This window comes from Lepidochelys kempii, chromosome 3 (genome assembly GCF_965140265.1).
Source record: "Lepidochelys kempii isolate rLepKem1 chromosome 3, rLepKem1.hap2, whole genome shotgun sequence".
In the NCBI taxonomy this organism is placed as follows: domain Eukaryota; kingdom Metazoa; phylum Chordata; order Testudines; family Cheloniidae; genus Lepidochelys; species Lepidochelys kempii.
Genome location: NC_133258.1, coordinates 3360233 through 3379578, shown reverse-complemented (window position 1 = coordinate 3379578; position 19346 = coordinate 3360233). Strand labels below are relative to the sequence as shown.

The window sequence follows — 19346 nt, the reverse complement described above, 5'->3', positions numbered from 1 at the left end:
CAACGCCAGCCAGCCTCTGCTCGTGCAAAGCCCCTCCACAGCCCCCGTGCAACGCCAGCCAGCCTCTGCTCGTGCATTGCCCCTCCACAGCCCCCGTGCAACGCCAGACACCCTCTGCTCGTGCATTGCCCCTCCACAGCCCCCGTGCAACGCCAGACACCCACTGCTCGTGCATTGCCCCTCCACAGACCCCGTGCGACGCCAGACACCCTCTGCTCGTGCATTGCCGCTCCACAGCCCCCGTGCGACGCCAGACACCCTCTGCTCGTGCATTGCCCCTCCACAGCCCCCGTGCGACGCCAGCCAGCCTCTGCTCGTGCAAAGCCCCTCCACAGCCCCCGTGCAACGCCAGACACCCTCTGCTCGTGCATTGCCCCTCCACAGCCCCCGTGCGACGCCAGCCAGCCTCTGCTCGTGCATTGCCCCTCCACAGCCCCCGTGCGACGCCAGCCAGCCTCTGCTCGTGCATTGCCCCTCCACAGCCCCCGTGCGACGCCAGACACCCTCTGCTCGTGCATTGCCCCTCCACAGCCCCCGTGCGACGCCAGCCAGCCTCTGCTCGTGCATTGCCCCTCCACAGCCCCCGTGCGACGCCAGCCAGCCTCTGCTCGTGCATTGCCCCTCCACAGCCCCCGTGCGACGCCAGACACCCTCTGCTCGTGCAAAGCCCCTCCACAGCCCCCGTGCGACGCCAGCCAGCCTCTGCTCGTGCATTGCCCCTCCACAGCCCCCGTGCGACGCCAGACACCCTCTGCTCGTGCATTGCCCCTCCACAGCCCCCGTGCGACGCCAGACACCCTCTGCTCGTGCATTGCCCCTCCACAGCCCCCGTGCGACGCCAGACACCCTCTGCTCGTGCATTGCCCCTCCACAGCCCCCGTGCGACGCCAGCTTTTGTCCATGCACTGCCCTGTCACGGACCATACAACGCCCGAGGTACCTGCACATCACCTCTCACAGGAAACAGCAGCACCCCGCACTCAGACTCACCCAAACGGCCGCAAAACCCGGCAGCTTTGCGAAGCAGTCAGCGTCCACGCAGTTCCCAGGGCAAGCACCAGGGGCGCACTTCTCCTACTGCAAGGAGCCCTGGGCAGGGAGCATGTGGCTGTACCCTCTGCTTGCACTGGCCCTCCCCGCACTCCTCAGGCCAGCCCTGGGCAGAGTGGGGCCACCGCCGCCGAGCGGAGTTAGTTGCTCGCAGGAGAGGAGGGCATTTGTTTGCCCCTCCGCCAGCTCTGCTCAGAGCAGCTGCAGGGAGGTCTGTGTTCAGCCCCTGGCTGCACATGGATTTTCATCCATAGCTCTCAGAGCACTTTACAAAGGAGGTCAGGATCATTACTCCCATTATACATATGGGGAAGCTGAGGCACAGAGAGTGGCCCTCCATGCCCAAGGTCAGCCAGCAGGTCAGTGCGGGAGCCAGGAACAGTCATAGGGTTGCCAACCCTCCTGGATTGGCAGGAGCCTCCCGCAATCGGCCTCGATCTCCCGGTGGCTATTGAAAGCAAGCCGGGAGATTTTAATAGGTGGCTAAAAGTTCCAGGGGCTAATGCAGGCTCCATTCCTGCCCTGGCTCAGCATGGCTCCCAGAAGCGACCGGTACAGCCCTCTGGTTCCTAGGCTCAGGGGCAGCCAGGGAACTCCACACGCTGCCCCCGCCCCAAGCACGGACTCCACAGCTTCCGCTGGCCGGGAACCACGGCCAATGGGAGCTGTGGGGGCGGTGCCTGCAGGCAGGGGCAGCACACAGAGCCCCCATGGCCACCGCTGAGCCTACGAGCCAGCTGGTCGCTTCTGGGAGCTGCCTGAGATAAACACCGCTCAGCCAGAGCCCGCACCCCTCACTCCTTCCTGCACCCCAACCCCCTGCCCCAGCCGTGAGGCCCCTCCTGCACCCAAACCCCCTCCCGTACCCCTTCCTGCACCCCAACCCCTACCCCCAAACCCCCTGCCCCAGGCTCAGCCCACAGCCCCCTCCCTCACTCCAGCCCAGCGAAAGTGAGTGAGGGTGGGAGAGAGCGAGTGACTGAGGAAGCTGGGGATGGGGCCTCACAGAAAGGGCCTGGCCTGAGGGAAGGGCCAGGGCAAGGGTGTTTGGGTTTGTGCGGTTAGATAGTTGGCAACCCTAGGAACAGAACCTAGGTCTTCCGTCGCCCATTTCTCTATGCACTAGGCCCCACCGCTCAGCTCTGTTCCCTGGTTTGCACCAGCTGCTCCTTCCACAGAGCGGGTGGCTGGTTATGGGCCTGGGTCCAGGCCTCTTTGCCCTCTGCACCGAAACACCACAGCTGCCCTGGATGAGCTGCTGCCCCTCGCCTTGGACCCACACCCTGCCCCTGCCGGCAGGGGAGCCGAAGAGACCACGGCTGGTGGCTGATAGTGGCAGCCAGGGAGCGAGCCGTGCTCCACCTCTTGGGGTTGCTCGCTGCTCCTGCACCGATGTGTTATGCAAATTACCTAGTTAACGTACAACCATGAACTTCAGCTTAAAATATCAGGCTTCACTGCCAGTGGCCGGGAAAACCTGGCCACGAGGGGGCTGGGAGCAGGGTATCAACGCCCCTCTCACGGGACATGGTTCTCCTTCCCCCCAGGCCAGGCCCAGCTCCCATTCTGGGGGATCTCCTTGGGGTCAGGAGCTCCATGGCCGCCGGGCTCCCAGCACGGGGTACGGTGGCTCACAGCATTCTGAATATCAGGGCGGAACCCCAAACTGGAAGCCAGTGCAGAGGGGAGTGCCAAGGCCAGGAGGGTGGAAGAGAAAAGGATCTGAAGCTGGGTAGAAAAAGCAGAGAACAGCAGCAGTAAAGAGTGAATGGCTTTGGGCTAAGACCCAGTTTTGCAGGTGACTGTGCTCGAGGCACAAAGTCATTTGCATCTCTAATTACGGCAAGCCCGATTATTGCTGGCACTGTTTGGAACTCAGCAAACTGGGGCAGTCAGGTCTGCTCCCAAGCCTGGCTCTTGTTCCCAGAGGGGAGGAGGGGAAGCCTGCTTTCTGACAGTAAACATTAGCGAGGGTGAAGGAAAATCCAGCGGGCGGATTCATTCTCCTCTGGTGTAATGCGTGCGACGGGAAAGGAAGAATTTGCCTCATACATGGGGAATGTAGAAGCAGCAGCGTAATTGGGTTATTAGTGAGGCAAGTCAGGACTCCTGGATTCTGCTCTCATCTCACCCTAGACTTGCTGTGACACAGCTGGGCAAGTCCCTTACCCTCTGTGGCTCAGTCTCCCCCCACAACAGAGGGATACATTTCTTTACCGGCCGTGGGTGTTTTAGGGAACCTTTAATGGTCATGTAATACGAGCTAGCTGGACAGGACTCACATTCTTCAGCTAAAGTTCTGGGAGGTTGGGGGAATTTTAGGGCAATTGACTTTTGAACTGCAGGATTTTATAGCAGCTGGACTGCACTAGAACTAGGCTTCGTGCAGCGTGTTGCACTGCATCACCACCACCTTTGAGGCTCTCACAAGTGTGATGTTTCCGTGCACTTGCTGGAGACATGCCTAAGGCGCCCACCTTCTGAATGGAACCATTGGACTGCATATGCCGCAAGTCAAAATCATGAGTTGGGAGCATGCAACGCTTTCTTCCATCTGGACAGCACGCTGTGGAATTGGTTCATTGAGAGCTTCGGGGGGCTGGGCCCATGTTTTCTGTGTGTGTCTGTGTGTTCGGTTACTTGACAGCTGGCTCCTTTGGTCACTTCCAAGGGCGTGCATGCACTGGAGACGTGCACCTAGGAACCTCCGCCGGCTGTCTGATGTTGTGCCAGCCCCAACGAAGCATCTCCCACGGAGGGTGCATGATCTGACCCAACCAGACTGAACGACCCTCAAACCGATTCTACAGTTAAAAGGATGAGACCGCCTCTCTCAAGGCAATTGGACAACGGGTTCTACTGAAACCAGCAAAAACAGACGAGAAAACCACTAAAAGGCTTGGAAAATTTTATTCTTTACTGAAGTTTTATTTTCAATATTTATTTATTTTTTACAATAAATATTTATCAGCAACCGCCTTTAACAGGTTGGCATTCAAATCCACGGCAGTACTCTAAGCTCCCAACGAGAGGGAGGGAGAGACAGACACGGATCCTGATGAGAAACGCAGGTTTGGCAGAATTCTGCATTGACAAGACAATATTGATACTGTATTTTGCTGTTTAGTTAAAGCTCTGTACAATCAGTCTGCTTAGCGGTGACTGGTCCCGGCCAGGCTATGGGCTCACCTGGGTGGGATGTGACAGGATGTGCTGGCAGACCCACTCACTGCAGTGAAAGGGCACGCAGAGGCGCTCTGAGCAGTGATAGCAGGCCCCAGTCACACAGGGCCAGGCTCAGGAAGCACGATGGGTCCACATTACAGTTACTTGCCCCAGAAGTGTTTGTTTCTGTAGGCGGGGCGGTGAGGAGTGTCATGGGGGTTACTTCCCCCTTAGCCCAAAGAGTGAAGGGAGCAGGAGCAGGCAGTTGTATGCTAAGAGTCAATTAAGATGCCCCCTTCTTACTCAACAGACCTGCACCTAAGTGACAAGTCCCAATGAAAGTCAGATACTTTGGAAAATCCCACCCACAGCTACTAGCGTGAGCCTTTTCCATTCCAACGCCATTAGCCCTGCAGAGCCCGAACGAGGAGGGTTCTGCTCTGCTTTGCCTTCCGTTGTATGGGCGTAACTGAGGATAGGGTGTGACCTGCACTGTCTCCATTGCTGGGGATGAGCCGGGAAGAGCCCAGCTCGACTCTCAGATTGAATGAGCAGGGCTGGCAGGTAGAAGATCCATTTGATCTAGAAGCCTGGGAGATACAAACACGGAGCCCACAACGTCATTGTTACAGAGTCCCCTTCCAGAGCACTTTCAGCTCGGGCTTCCCGCCCACCTGCCCCCAAAGCACACCATTCGGTTTAGTTGACTCTGCACTCAGTTAAAGGCTGCCCTGGCAGGGGATGCGGTGTCAGAAAGAACTTCTTGCTGCCCAAAAAGCATGTCACACTGGACCAGTCTGACCAGCTGTCAAGTAATAACAAATAGGTCCTGGCAGAATGGAGCGAATGAGGCAGATTTATATCTGGAAACGAGACCATCACTCCAAACCAAATGCACCCGAACAATTAACGGGTTAGTAACGACTAGCACTACCTATTAATAGATCTTTATTCCTGGAGCATGTTCCGTAAGACGCCAGGATGGTGGCTGGCTGAGGTACAGGTAGCAAACAGCTTTCCTCTGGGACACAGGTCTGCTAAGAACGTGATGCGAAGTGATACCTCCCTGTTCTGTTACGTTTTTTCGCTGCTGCCATAAGACAGGAGACAGGTGGCACTGACAAGTCCCGCTGCACTGGTGGATTTTTCTGATTTAATCAAGACCTTGGTCAGCAGCAAAGAGGTTAAACAAACTTCTGTGGCAACCATGCTCCAAGTCAGCACACACAAACCACGGTCACCGCAGCCCTGGCCTGCTGCCACCTCCAATACAATGCTGTGAGGTAGACTGGGTACATGAGGCAAGCAGGGTACTAGCAAAGGCTTCCCTTGGCTACTACAGCCCTTGTCTGGTTTGCTGTCCAGCTGCATTTCAGCAAAGCGCAAACGAGCTCTAAGATAGCCCAGCTGATCTCAGCCCACCAGCCCAAGATGCCCCCAGTGAGCGGGCACACCACATAAAACGAACACCACCCATGGCAGAGAAAGGTTCTCCAGTGGCTTTCAGCAGGCAGATGATTTACCATCATCCCAGTGCTGCAGCACAAGGAAAGAGGAGCAGGTCTCCTTTACAAACAAACCAAATCACCTAAATCCAAGTTGTTTTTTTATGCCACTGTTCACCACAAGAGCTTCACAGCTGTTCAAGGTACGTGCCTAGGAAGCGGCAGTGCTGAGTGTATCTTTGAAGGGCAAGTCTACGTTACGAGGCTACACCGATGCAGCCGAGCTGCTGTAGCGCGTCTGGGGAAGACCCACTATGCCGACGGGAGAGTGTCTCCTACTGACAGCGCCAGAGTGGTCAGCGCTTAAGTCGATGTCACTGGTGTTGCTCACGGGGGTGGGGGTGTCTTTTGCGCACCCCTGAGCGATGTAAGTTACATCAACTTAAGCAGTAGCGTAGACCAGTCCTCAGCATGTAGGAAAATTCCACTGGGCCACAGCTTCCAAAAATGCAACATTTATAAAGATACAACAAATCTGATGGGTCACTTTGGAAAGTCACAACAGGCCAAAACATTCTCATCTGGGGGCTAAGGCTTAGGAGCCCAGACAGAAGACACCGGATTTTTAGAGGCCAGTTCTATCTAGGAACTTCAGTATGGACTGCAGGAGCCTAACTCTGGAAACCCAAGATCTGAATATTTTTGCCATAGTGACCAAACCCCCCCAAACTGCATGAATTACATTAGTCATCCATTTCAAAAAAAGCCATGAGATTCTGTGTTGACTGATTCCCCATCAGTACCCTAGATCAGGCAGCGAGCATGATAAATTCACAGATCAGCCACCATACAGGGCACAACAGGCATGGGAAGGCCAGGTACAATCTCAACACTGCAGTTCCTGCTTTCCCTATTGTTTGCACCCAATGGACCAACTGCAACAGAAATGCTTGTGAGGGACGCTAACTTGGACCACAACAGCTACTTTCATTAACATACCAGTGACTTCAGAGAGCTGTTAAACCTGCACGTATGCACCCCAGCTAAATGCATGTCCCATGAGCCAGATTTTACAGTCATGAGGGTGAACTCTGGGGGTTGGCAGAAAACTTTGCATGGGATTTGGGCAGGACGGGACTGCAGGCTTGGGGCAAAGTGCAAGCCTGCATTCCACACGCTCAAGACAACAGCATGGAAATGAAGCTGCATGTGTAACGAACCATTTTTCTGAGTGGAAGAAGCCACGCGATGGCATTTGTGTCCACTCCCAAGGCTTCCAACACTTACTTCAACCAAAGACCCCTAATTGCAGGAACGCGATGGGTCCAAGTGTCTTCAGCAAGCCACTGGTCTATTTTCAGTGCTCCGGCTAGTCTCTAGCACAGGAACAGGAGCAGGACATTATGGCAACCGGCTTGTGGAGATTTAAAGACAAACCGAGTTAAGACATGGAACAGTCCATTTTGAAGCCACTTATGTACACTACCTGACTCGGGCACATGGACAGCCTAGAGGTGTTATTCCCCAAGTCTCAGCTCTTCCTGCCAATATTCCAGGCTAAGGTACAATTTACCTCACTGAGTATTTCAGAGATTGGAACAAGGATGACCAAATCCAGCCCTTCACTAGAGAACGAGTTTATCTTTAATGACTGAATTAGGAGAAAACAACAGTTTTCTTTAAAAATAAACCAACCCAAAAGATTTGCTCCCTCACACACACACTTTTGGTGGGGTGACTGTGATTTTGTCTGTTTCTGATCGAACATGTAATTCCCCAGAATCCATGACATCAAGCGCATCAGTCACTACATTCAGATAAAAACTGCGCAAATGAAAACCGTTTATTGTGTTGGGGGGCAGAACGTGCCCAGAGAGCAGAATCGGACAGGTTAGAGTTCATCCTGCCCTCATCTGCCTGAACTCAAGCAGCAAAAACTTGTTTCTAGCATACCTTGATAGTAGATGATTTGCTAGCCCCAACATGCAATAAGTTAAGGCACCAAATTCCATGACTCCCCAAAGATAAGCCTGTGCACGTAAAAGGCAGCTCCAGGTTTTGAGACATCCTGCCTAAGAACATGTCAATAAAATGCATGAAGGCGTTTAGATTGCAAGTCCTGCTCTAGCTGCCAGCCTCCACACAACTGACAGGGTGTTTTTTGCAGGGTTTGTTTCCATGCGCGACCTAAAGGAACAGTTCAATGTACTACTCTGCAGCCAGAGGAACAGAGCATTAGGGAACTGAGCAGCCACTGCAGTCTGAACACTCGCAATGTTCATGCCACCCAAGTCCGAACACAGCAGTGCTGCCGGGGGAGTGGGGATGGGGAGAGGAAATGGCACCTGCGATAAAAGGAAATGCATAACATTCAGCTTCATGCTTGGGACCCTGAAATGTCTTCGCGTGACTAGTCATGGGGAACTGGCCCAAGTATTCCATGATCCATCAGCATGCAAACGGAAAAACCCAAGCTCAGCAACATCGCTGCCGCAAAGGTGGATTTTGCAGTAGGAAAATGTTCCACAGATAGTTAAACTGTGCGCCCCATTTTCAACGGCTGGTTTCAAATTCTTAATGTTTCTTGTGAACTACAAGTTAAGTTAATTTGCCCATAATTATATATTGAATTCAACAGTTACGAGTGTCAAAACTTCAAGCACAACCCAATTCCTCTGTACACCTAAGCTTTTTCTGTACAATGTCAGTATTATATATATAAGAGAGAGTAAGCTACTTATTTAATAAACTCCGAGGGGGGAATAAAAGGTTTTTTCCTCTCCCAGATGAACACCTTCCTCCGGTTCCTGACATACAGTCATGACACACTAACAAAACAACTAAAACGTGGTTAGTCCAATCGCCCCCACAGCCAAAACACATGATGGGAACACCTGGAGATGGAAGCAGTGATGATATTTTCCCACTTGAAATTAAATTCTCCCCCATGTGTCTTGCAGGGTGTACCTCTACCCGTCACTTATGATCTTGTACAGGACACCACAGTGAGAATTCGAATTCAAATTAAAACCAACCTATTTACAAGAAATGCTGTGAACTGACTTCTGGATGTTTTGTTTCATACAACTTGCATGACAATGATTTAAATTTACAAAAGAAAAGCGTTAAATAGTAATTACAGTTACGTTTTCCTAGTGCAGGAGACTTTTCACCCACAGAAGGAATACACCATGACCAAGATATTACTCCCCAGGTATGAATGAATTTGTTCCCACAATACATTATATATGAACATTCGTTGTGCTTGCTCGCTTCCGAGTGCAGCCTGTCCAGAGCCTGGGTTTAGGTTGCACTCTTCATTCAAGCACAAATCTTCATTAAATACAAGGAACAGAAAAGAAAAATCAGCACTCAGTCTTCACCACCACTCAATTAAATGAATTAAAAAAATAAAACCACTGAACACAAACGGCTTAACAGATGGTAAACAGAAAGATCTCACTGGATGAGATGTGTTGCCTAGTCATCGGGACAGGTGTGACCTAAATTAAATGAGAATATATTAAAAAAAATCACCTCTACTTTTCCCCAAATAAAATATCCACAAGTGTATATGCATGTCAGCTGTTGTAAGAACTATTCAGGTGCTTTTCCAAACTGTGGGATGCGCCACAATGCAGTTATCTGGAGCGGAGAGACTGCGTATATAGAGATCGTCCCACCCTTCAGAGGGACGTGCACACAACTTGTAGTTCATACTGCAAGTCTGAAATGAGACAAGCTCCATGTAGCATGTAATGACCCCCCTTTCCCCTGCAAGCCAACCCTCTTGCATTAAATGAGGTTGCACTGATTTATCAGAAGGGAGAATTTGGCCATCTGCTATTTTAGCTCTTGCAGGTGATTATAAGCCACCCTCCACCCCAAAATAACATTGCTCCTAAGAGCTCAAGTTCCCTTCATGGACTCGTGATTAAAGAATGCATGTGGCCAATGTATGGTTAACAAGAAGGATACTGTCAAGATATGGTCCCAGTTACCCACAGCTGGAAAAATGGGGGATGGGGGGGAAAGCTGCCTTAACCACTTAGTCAAACCCCTCAATTTCCAAATCATCCTAGTGGAATATCATTTGAAGCTTCTAAACAAACATTTTGCATGAATGGACGTGTGCTTGCACGCCGGGGAACTGCTCTAGCATCAAGGGAGAAAGGTCATCTGACAGGGTCTAACACTAGACAGCCGCGTGTGCGACGAAGACGTTCCTCACCGACCCTGCAGCTCAAACGTCTCCGTTACAGATGTGTTGAGGCCACTGCTACTAACTCAGCTGCCAGACTATTTTTGGTGACCATGACAGGTTTAGGCGCTCTGCGTTCTGAGCGATGCCATCCATGTTCCCAAACCAGCTCTACCAGTGCAGAGTTGGGGCTTGAGGGTGTTCAGCTAGTCTAATATACAGGAATAATTGGAAAGGCTACTCCCCTCATCTGGTTTCACCATAGGGCGGTATGTGTTTTCTCAATGGCAGTTGGGGATCTAGCCCCAGTACCAGCCCCAGCGTCTGTCCAGAAGATCGATGTAGGTCTGTGGTGATGGTTGAAGTTCAGGCTATTTCCAGCAGGTATTTACAGTACTTGTGCAGACTGCAGGCTGCTTTTTTCTTCTTCTACTTCCAGTCAATCCGTACTGGGCTTCTTTAGCGAGAAAGGCCGGATGTTGAAATGTTTGCTCAGCTGGCTTACCTGGGAGAAAGAGAGAGAGAGAGAGAGAGACATCAACTGCAAGCAATACATCCGCCAACATGCCTTCCACCTCTGCCTCAAACAATCCAGGGGACAAACGGAGCAGCTCAGCATTCGGGCCCAGGACCATAGGGATTTGGCAGAGTGCTGTATGTATGGGAAGGATGCATAGTACCTGCCCATACTATGCTCATCCCCAGCCAGGGCTATTAGTCACTCCCTTACAGAAGCCCCTAAACTGGGGCTTAAACAGTGGTAAACTGACTCTGGCTTGCAGGGGTTGGGCTGTGGGGCTGTAAAACTGTGGTGTAGACTTCTGGGCTCACATTGTAGCCTGGACCCCACGAAGGAGGGAGGGTCTCAGAGACTCTGAACATCTACACTGCAATTTCATAGCCCCACAGGCCAACCCCCGTGAGCCTGGATCAGCTGACTCTGATGACGTGCCAGCTGCCAGTGTTTCACTGCAGTGTAGACATCACCGTATGCACCACACGACAGACCAAGCAAGCCGCATGTGCAGCTAAAAAGGCCGAATCACCCCACATGGGTGCACGAGACCTGTCTCACAGGAACACCATGTTCCTGCTGTGCATGGCCAGGCCTGCCACTCAGGACACTTCGCGAACTGGAGTACTTCTCTGAAATACCCCTCTCTCCACTGACAGGATGGATTGTGATAATGCCGGCAGGCTCCCTCCAGGCCAAAGCCTCTGGTACACAGAGCCCACAAGCCACTAGTCCAGACTGGGGTGGAGCAGCTGCACCAACTCTGCACTCCACCAGATGGGGGGAAGACTGACGCTCCTTCAAAGCATGCCACTGGGGTTTGCACTGTGGGGTCCAGCATTTGACCGTCTAAGAGGTTGTGACTAATCAAATACTTCTCTGGTCTGGCAATTCCCAACAGTCCATCTAATGCAGTGCTGTGCTTTGCTGCACGGCGACCAATTTGATTTAATTGGGGATTGGTCCTGCTTTGAGCAGGGGGTTGGACTAGATGACCTCCTGAGGTCCCTTCCAACCCTGATATTCTATGATTCTATGACCAGAGGCAAGCGCAAGAAACCCCCAAGGGGATCAGTTCTGGGCAGGCTTCTCCAAAGGAAATTTGTGCCCTAACCCTCCTCACCTGTTAGTGGCTGGTTTTAGCCCTGAAGCATTAAGGTTTCTACACCTTACCAAGAGATTTGTAGCCTACCCAAAGTAGCTGGATAGTTTCATTACACTTTTTTATGGAATCTTACACTCTTGGTCTCAAATGGTATCTTGTGGCAGTGAGTTCTAAGGCTAATTGCACATTGCACACCAAATGCATTTCCTTTGATCAGTTTTTAAGTTTACTGCCTTTCCTCACTGAACATGCACTTGTTCTTGAATGCGTCTGGCCTGTTGTGAGCTGTGAAGCCGATGCTCATAGAATCGTAGAATAGAATCATAGAAGCTCAGGGTTGGAAGGGACCTCAGGAGGACATCTAGTCCAACCCCCTGCTCAAAGCAGGACCAATCCCCAATTTTTGCCCCAGATCCCTAAATGGCCCCCTCAAGGATTGAACTCTCAACCATGGGTTTAGCAGGCCAATGCTCAAACCACTGAGCTATCCCTCCCCCCGCGCCCCCTTTAGCTAAAAAAGTAACAAGGGCATATGTAAGTCACTCAGTTGAATACTAGTCACACATGAACTGCAAAAACAAAGAGCAGAGGCTAGCTCGCTTCCAGAGCGCGGTAGTCAGAAAGCAGCTACACAGCACCCTCTCATAACAGTGCCGGCACTAGACTGTCCTGCCTCGCCACTCCCACCAGATGACAGTAAAAACAGGACATTGGTATGTAACTGTGCCAAGAGACAGTATGTCTGAGATTTGGAGACCCGCTTTTAATTATCCTTGAGAAGCCTCCTCTCGCAGTGACCTTCAAAAGGCAGAAAGGGCTCGTTTCCTCTCGACAGACAGCGGAAAGCCACGTCAGACTTAAAGGCTGCATTCAGGAAATTTGCTTTTTGATGTGATTATGCAGAGAGCTATGTCAAGTCATTAGGCTGGCTGAAATTTCAGATTTCAGAGTAGCAGCCGTGTTAGTCTGTATCCGCAAAAAGAAAAGGAGTACTTGTGGCACCTTAGAGACTAACAAATTTTCTTTTTGTGAAATTTCAGAGTTGTTTTTAAAGCCATTCATACGGCTGGCAGGAAACGACCAACACATACAGCATGGCAGCTAAGCAACCACATCACCCAAGGCCTGCTCACCCGCAACTCAGGAGGAGAAACTGCAGGCTCACTCTCACCCACTGGTGTGTCTTACAAAGGGGTTCAAATGGGTGGGGTTTTCATAGAGTATAAGGCGAGAGGAGACCATGACGACCATCAGTCCAACCTCCTGCGTAACAGGCCCAAGAACGTCACCCACTGAGTCCTGCGTCAAACCCGTATCTTGTAAGCAGCTAGCGTACATATTTTTGAGCTGGCCTGAAGCAACAAGTGCTTGGGTTCCCACTCTGGCTGCCGAGCTGGTCATTTTCCTGTTCAGTTGACCTAGGACAACCCAACTGGGCTTTTCCCACTGAGCAGCACTCCCACTGCCTAGATGTTCTGTGTCCTGCCAATTCCTTCACACAGTGCCAGTCTCCCACAGTTGGCTACAGTGCTTCCTTGATCCCTGAAGGCATCTGTATACAGGGGAGACTATTCCACGGTGCTCTCCCTTCCCAGATTCTCCCCAGCAGATGAACTCCTCCCAGAAGCTTGAAATATGGCAGGTTCTACATCAGTGATTCAGGTTCTTTAGTAATTTTGTTCACTCTTTAGTTAGCCAGACATAACCACTGCACTTCAGACAGAGTTCTAGCTACAGTATGCCTGGGGCATCTGAAAGCAATATTTAAAAGGCGCAGTATGAAAAAAATCAGCTAACACCTATGGGAAAGATTATAAATCTGTATACAGGGCAGAAACACTGTGTTCGGGTTAACACATTAAGGCTGTCCGCCCAAGCAGTGCCCCCTACCGGAGTCAGGGTCAGACTGATTCGAGTGTACAGTCATGTGCTACCCACCAGCAGCTGCAGCCTACAGAAAATAAGTTCTAAGTAAGGTGAAATGTTAGGAAGCGAATGGTACCTAGCTAAGTCCCCGAATAATTTATTTAAAATTAGAGATTTGCCCAACCCAGTCTCTGGATCCCATTCTGACAACAAAAATGATTATGGGACTGGGACACATGAGTTATGAGGAGAGGCTGAGGGAGCTGGGATTGTTTAGCCTGCAGAAGAGAAGAATGAGGGGGGATTTGATAGCTGCTTTCAACTACCTGAAAGGGGGTTCCGAAGAGGATGGCTCTAGACTGTTCTCAATGGTAGCAGATGACAGAACGAGGAGTAATGGTCTCAAGTTGCAGTGGGGGCGGTTTAGATTGGATATTAGGAAAAACTTTTTCACTAAGAGGGTGGTGAAACACTGGAATGCGTTACCTAGGGAGGTGGTAGAATCTCCTTCCTTAGAGGTTTTTAAGGTCAGGCTTGACAAAGCCCTGGCTGGGATGATTTAACTGGGAATTGGTCCTGCTTCGAGCAGGGGGTTGGACTAGATGACGTTCTGGGGTCCCTTCCAACCCTGATATTCTATGATTCTATGATCTTGGCATTTTTCTGACCAATAGAACCGTAACTACATTGGAATTTGGGAGCATTAAATCCATGTTTCACCAGTGTGTGGTTCCTATGTTTTAAGCTGCAAACTGTGATCTAAAACAGGATGTGGATCCAGGGTTTGGATCAGACCCAGTCTTTAAATTAAACGACTAGAAGAATTTCTGCTGCAGCCAGGCTGTCGGTTCCTGGTATACAAAATAAGAGCTTTCAGATGCCACCTATTTAGCTTCCTTTCACATTTTATATAAATGCCTCAATCTGCCTGGCAAATGCTTTTGGATCAGAGGTATTCCACCTAGTATTCCAGGGTTTAAATGCGACACCCCCTGCAAAACTGAACAGCAATGGAACACAGTAAATTCTACAAGCAGAGCCGCTACAGTGAAACCCCAAGCCCAAAGGCAGACTTACCACTCCTACTCCATAGTGGATGTGCGCCAGGGTAATGAGAGCAGTCAGTAGGTATAGAAGATGATTTTCCCAATGGGGTGCAACTCCAGAGATCACCACAAAGATGACCAGGGCTAATGGCAGCAGCATCCAGTTGAGAGGCTGGCACCGGGTACTACTCATCTGACACACGATCAACTGGCACTGGTGGGGGCAGGAGGGGGAAAGAAGTTTGTTAGATATGCTTTGGTTTCCTTCCAACGCGAGCCTCTGTAACCCATGAATCACTCACTCAGAATATGGCAATGAGGGCCATGTACTTATCTAGAACGATATTTATTAAATCATGGACAATCATCTGCTCTAAAGTTTCCCAAATACTGAGAAAGTTTCCATTTTGACATGAATTCCTCTTGTGCATATAACCAGAGAAGTCCACATCAAGAGCAGACCATCACAAGGATTGATTTGCATTGACTGGCCCATTCTGGTCAAATCTGACCAAACTTATCTGGAAAGTTAGTAAAAAACTCTGCAGAGTGAGAAAGACAGAAAGCCCTGCTTCTGGGCACAGTCCGAGGGTAGTGACAGATCTATGAATAAAGCTGCACGTCTTCCTAAACACCACCACTACGGCGGCCCGTTTGTCATGCAAGACACGGATTCCACAGCTTAACAGTAGTCATGATTTGGGGGGATGAGGGCAGGGGGCTTTCACGTACGCAGGCAGATGTGACAACACACAGCTGAACCAATTTCACCAAGAACCTTGCGAGTGGCCATGTTAAAGCTGAGAGAGCAGGAACTCAGTTAAGTGTATTGTTATCTAGTATCAGGGAAGGGTAAAAAAAGCACATGCTGGGATTTCTCTGGTTTGGGAAAAGTCAGATCTGGTTTATAGGGAACGTTTTTCACCTCTAAAGGAGTCCGCCTTTCTCTCCTGCCCACTTCAGTGCCTGCCCTTATAATGGATCCAATCCACAATTCCTGGCATTTTCATTCTGGGTTTGTGACTTGCCTTTCCACCTCATGAGCAGACTGGATAGTTCATACAATGTTGCCTGACAAACTGCTAGGCCTCACCATTGTGTTAATTCAAATCAGCGACCCCCGTTCACATGCATTTTAGCGGAGAAACAGCACTCTTACTGAAATGTTGGCGAAGGCTGTTCCAACCATGAAGTAGAAGAGCCTGGGATGGACCTCCAGGATGTCTGATGGTGACATGAAGATCCAGATCATGCACAGAATGAACAGCAATGCTGGCGAGAAGAACGGCAGCATGATTTCATACATTGACCTGTGCTTCAGAGTGTTACTTTTATAGGCCCTGAAAGGCAAAAGGAACACAAATCTTACGTCAAACTCTTGGAAGCCACAGCTTCTAACAGAGGCAGGCACAAGCCTTCCTCAGGGAGCTCTCCAATCCAGGTAAGTGCCCAACTAGCCTTGGGCACCTTTCCTGAAGTGGAGTAAGGCATGCAACAGGCTGAGCAGAGCCCAGCAGTAGGAATTTAGCTGTTGTATGAGAAAATGGGCGATGGATTTCAAAATGGAAGTAATAACTGGCCAATCTCAGATGCAGCTTTTAGGGAGCTGGTAACAAAGGGGAGAACAGGGGCTCCCAAATGGAGTTCAGACTACGACACTGGGCCTGGGTTCAGGAAACAATTCAGATGAGAAAGACAAGGTTTCCTGCACAACTTCCTTCTTGCAGAGCCGGTAAGAGGCTATATCGTCAGAGTAGGTTGATCAAAGAATCAGATCATCCAGATTTATGCCAGGCGATTCATGGCTAGTTCAATATTCAAAGCAGCCATTATCAGGGTCACCTGTTAACGTCTGCAAATCAGGAAATCTGTATGGGAAATGCAGGATTTTGTTATTAAAATAAGTAAAGTGTGGGGAGCGGGGAGGATTGCATTTTGGAATCCACCCCCTAACTCAATCCCCCAAGGGGCGACTTCCCAGGTTGCCCTGTTCTTCTCTGACTATAGAGCTAGACATGCCGCTAATACAGCAGCAGAGACCAGAGATCCCAAAATGAACTGCTTCCACTTGATCTGAGCTGCTTGGCCTGCATGCAGGGACCTGTGCTCACAGCAAGTTGTATTAGTGTATTCATAAGGGCAGCAACTTAACAGCTTCTCCATCTTAATCAGGAGTGCCTTTGGGGCTCCAGGGAAGCTGCCAGTGAAGGTAAGGAAAGTTTATAAGGAGTCTAGTTTACAGAAAGCTACACCCAGTCCTGGCTCTCCTATTACAGCCTGGGCAGTGCTGGGCCACCAATACAACGTGCTCTCCATCTACTTCCTTCTGTAGTATTCTGCATGGCTAACGCCTAGCAGAAGAGGATCATCCCATGCGGTGCCTCAAACCCTACAGAATTAGTTAGTTCACATGATTTTTGGAAAACTTACTTGTAAAAGTTAATCAAACTCATAGGCAGAGTCACTGTGAGCGCACACCCTGAAAGAGAAAGATCTAAGTTCAGGCAGCGTAGTAATTCAGAGTCCAACGCAATCCCCAAACTCCTTTATAAGCATTGGTGGTGACAGTCTCCTAACCATCATGCATTTTTTTATTATTTTTTTTTTAACAGTCATTTGCAACATTACAGTAGCTAAAAGGCTTACTTAAACCCACTGTCACCCCACTGCTGCTCAGATTTTTTTAATGGCCACTAACATGATTTGTATATTTGACTCAGCTCTTCAGGAAAAGCACTGCCTTGGTTAGTGAAGTGCCAATAAATGCATTTATGGAAATAACTATTTATTTTAGTGAAAACATATTTATCTGCGTTTTGACCATAATTCCCAACAAGACACCTAGTGGGCAGCAGAGAAAGCATCATCAATGGTTTCACTTTTTCATGCGAGGACATATTTCAGACACAGTAAGGTTATTATAAGGATAGATGTAAACAAAAACTACCTATATTTAATGAGCACCATTTAGGACATGGAGAACTGCCATTAACAAAAGCTTTAGTCATTTGACTAACTTTCATGGACCTCCCTGAAGGGCCAAAGTTCCATGAAACCCCAACGCACTTTGAAAGCTGCCAGGGTGGTCAGCAGCTAAGAGATTAAATAGAATAAAGCTGAAGTTCGCCCATGACCTCCCAGCAGGAAAGCTGCCTCAGAAGGCATCTTTTGAAGGCTAGTGGTACCAAATTACTTTTCTTTCCAAAGGGTGAAACATAAATACATTCAAAACAAGACAGCAGTAAAGCCACCCAATTCCTTCCGGGCCAGCCAACCTGAACGCTTTTCAGCTCTCAGGCTGACGTGAAGGGGAAGTTTGACACACAACTCTGTGGAGAAGAATAATGCTGTAGATTTATATCTTCTCACACTCGAGGCTCAACTCATTCTTGCGGAACTACAGACCAATCTACTGCAACAGCTAGATAGATGCCAGAGTGGCTGAGGCTTCTAAATACAGACCTATTATCTAGCTCAGGGGGTGGACAGACTGCAGCCGCAGAGCCGTTCACAGCCACCCTTGATGTTTAGTAAGAGGGTGCAGATTGGAAACAAGTCCTAGCATGTATTACTTCCATACTAAGCTAAGCAGCATGGAGCATTGCATACTGGGACCACCTCCCTCCTGGAGCTTTGTTTGTATTAAAGGAGGAAGTTGGCTGCAATCTTCTCTATTGTATATAAGTTAGAGGCAGCCCATGGCGACTTGTCCCATTGAGGTTTTGGTGAGAACTGGCTTAGCATCAGACCCTGTGCATTTTGTTGCTTTCAATCTAGATCAAGACTCGTTGAGGCAAGTTTTCTACAGAGATATTTTACTAAGTTTCTCTTTGCTAAAAATATAAACAGATGTGGACGGGTTTTTAAAGTGAAACACTGGCTATTGGTAAAGAGGAGGTGGTTAAAAATAGGCTTCAACATGGAGCTTCTTACCAATAATCATTGCAGTGAATAGGTCTCTATATAAGAAATTAAACAGGAAAGGTGCATACCAGGCCTCAACTCCCACAATCGCTGTCACTATGTAGACAACTGAAATGGTCTGAAAAGGAAATGCAGAGAGAGCGCAGACAAGTATTAGCAGCTGGAAAGACGGGTCAGACCAAATGTGCTTTTGGTGGGGTGACCATTCCTCACCAGGCAGCTCCAGGAGCTGCTAGCGTTGCTTTCCAATCAGATTTTCACTACCCAGCTTTAGCTTTAAAACAAGAGGAAGCCTGTATCTCCAGGTCAGATGCAACCCCAGTACCCGAGTGCAGCTTTCGGAACTACTTGGGGCCCCAAACATATGCCCCCATTCCCAGGTGCCTACGCTGACTGCATGTCAGGAACCAGCCCTACCTCTGCTTCCGGCAACATGACCAAGGAAGCCTCTTTGCTAGTCTGGAAAGGGAGGTCAATGAGACCTGGGGTGAGGCAAAGGCTGCTTGGTCACTGTGAGTTTTAAGGCCAGTCCGGAAAGTGGATAGCAAGGAGAGGGGCCTGTGATGCCCTGCCCTGCCCCCCTGCCCGAGCTATCTGCAGCCAATGGGGTTTGCACATGCACCTGGGGATAGCCCCACCCCACTACTGGATTGACCAGCACAAACAGAGGATGGTTGTACTTCAACAGCACCCCAGCACCAGCCGCCAGACCCATGTCTAACCGCCTCCTGTAGCAAACCAAACAATGGTATCTTAGAATTGTTTGATGCATGATCAGGAAAATGCACCATGGATTAGTGCCAGGTTAGGAGAAACTGGAGACACAGGCCAGAGGATGACTGATTGCAAAGGACTAGAGAAACCATGATTTTCCTGACAGAAGGGGCAGCTTTCAAGGGAATTTCTAGTGTTGTACAACGATTCAGTAGATACCTGAACTCGTGGCAATCAGTGCTTCTACAACCACTGGACCCGATTCAATCGCACACAAGTATAAACCGCTAAGTCGGTACTGTTACACTAGTGCCCC

The 19346-nt window shown here is 49.7% G+C and overlaps 1 protein-coding gene across 4 annotated transcripts in view; it reads right to left on the bottom strand.

The window, feature by feature from the left end:
* Positions 1–3944: 3944 nt before the first annotated feature.
* SELENOI (selenoprotein I) overlaps positions 3945–19346 on the bottom strand; it is a 59940-nt gene continuing 44538 nt past the window's right edge. For all 4 annotated transcript variants that reach the window (XM_073335508.1, XM_073335510.1, XM_073335506.1 and 1 more), the window contains 5 exons: positions 18326–18434; positions 16823–16871; positions 15552–15732; positions 14424–14606; positions 3945–10366 (listed from right to left, as the gene is read on the bottom strand). In XM_073335508.1, coding sequence (XP_073191609.1) covers positions 10250–10366; positions 14424–14606; positions 15552–15732; positions 16823–16871; positions 18326–18434 — 639 coding nt within the window. In that variant the 3' untranslated portion in view covers positions 3945–10249. The remainder of the gene's footprint in view (positions 10367–14423; positions 14607–15551; positions 15733–16822; positions 16872–18325; positions 18435–19346) is intronic.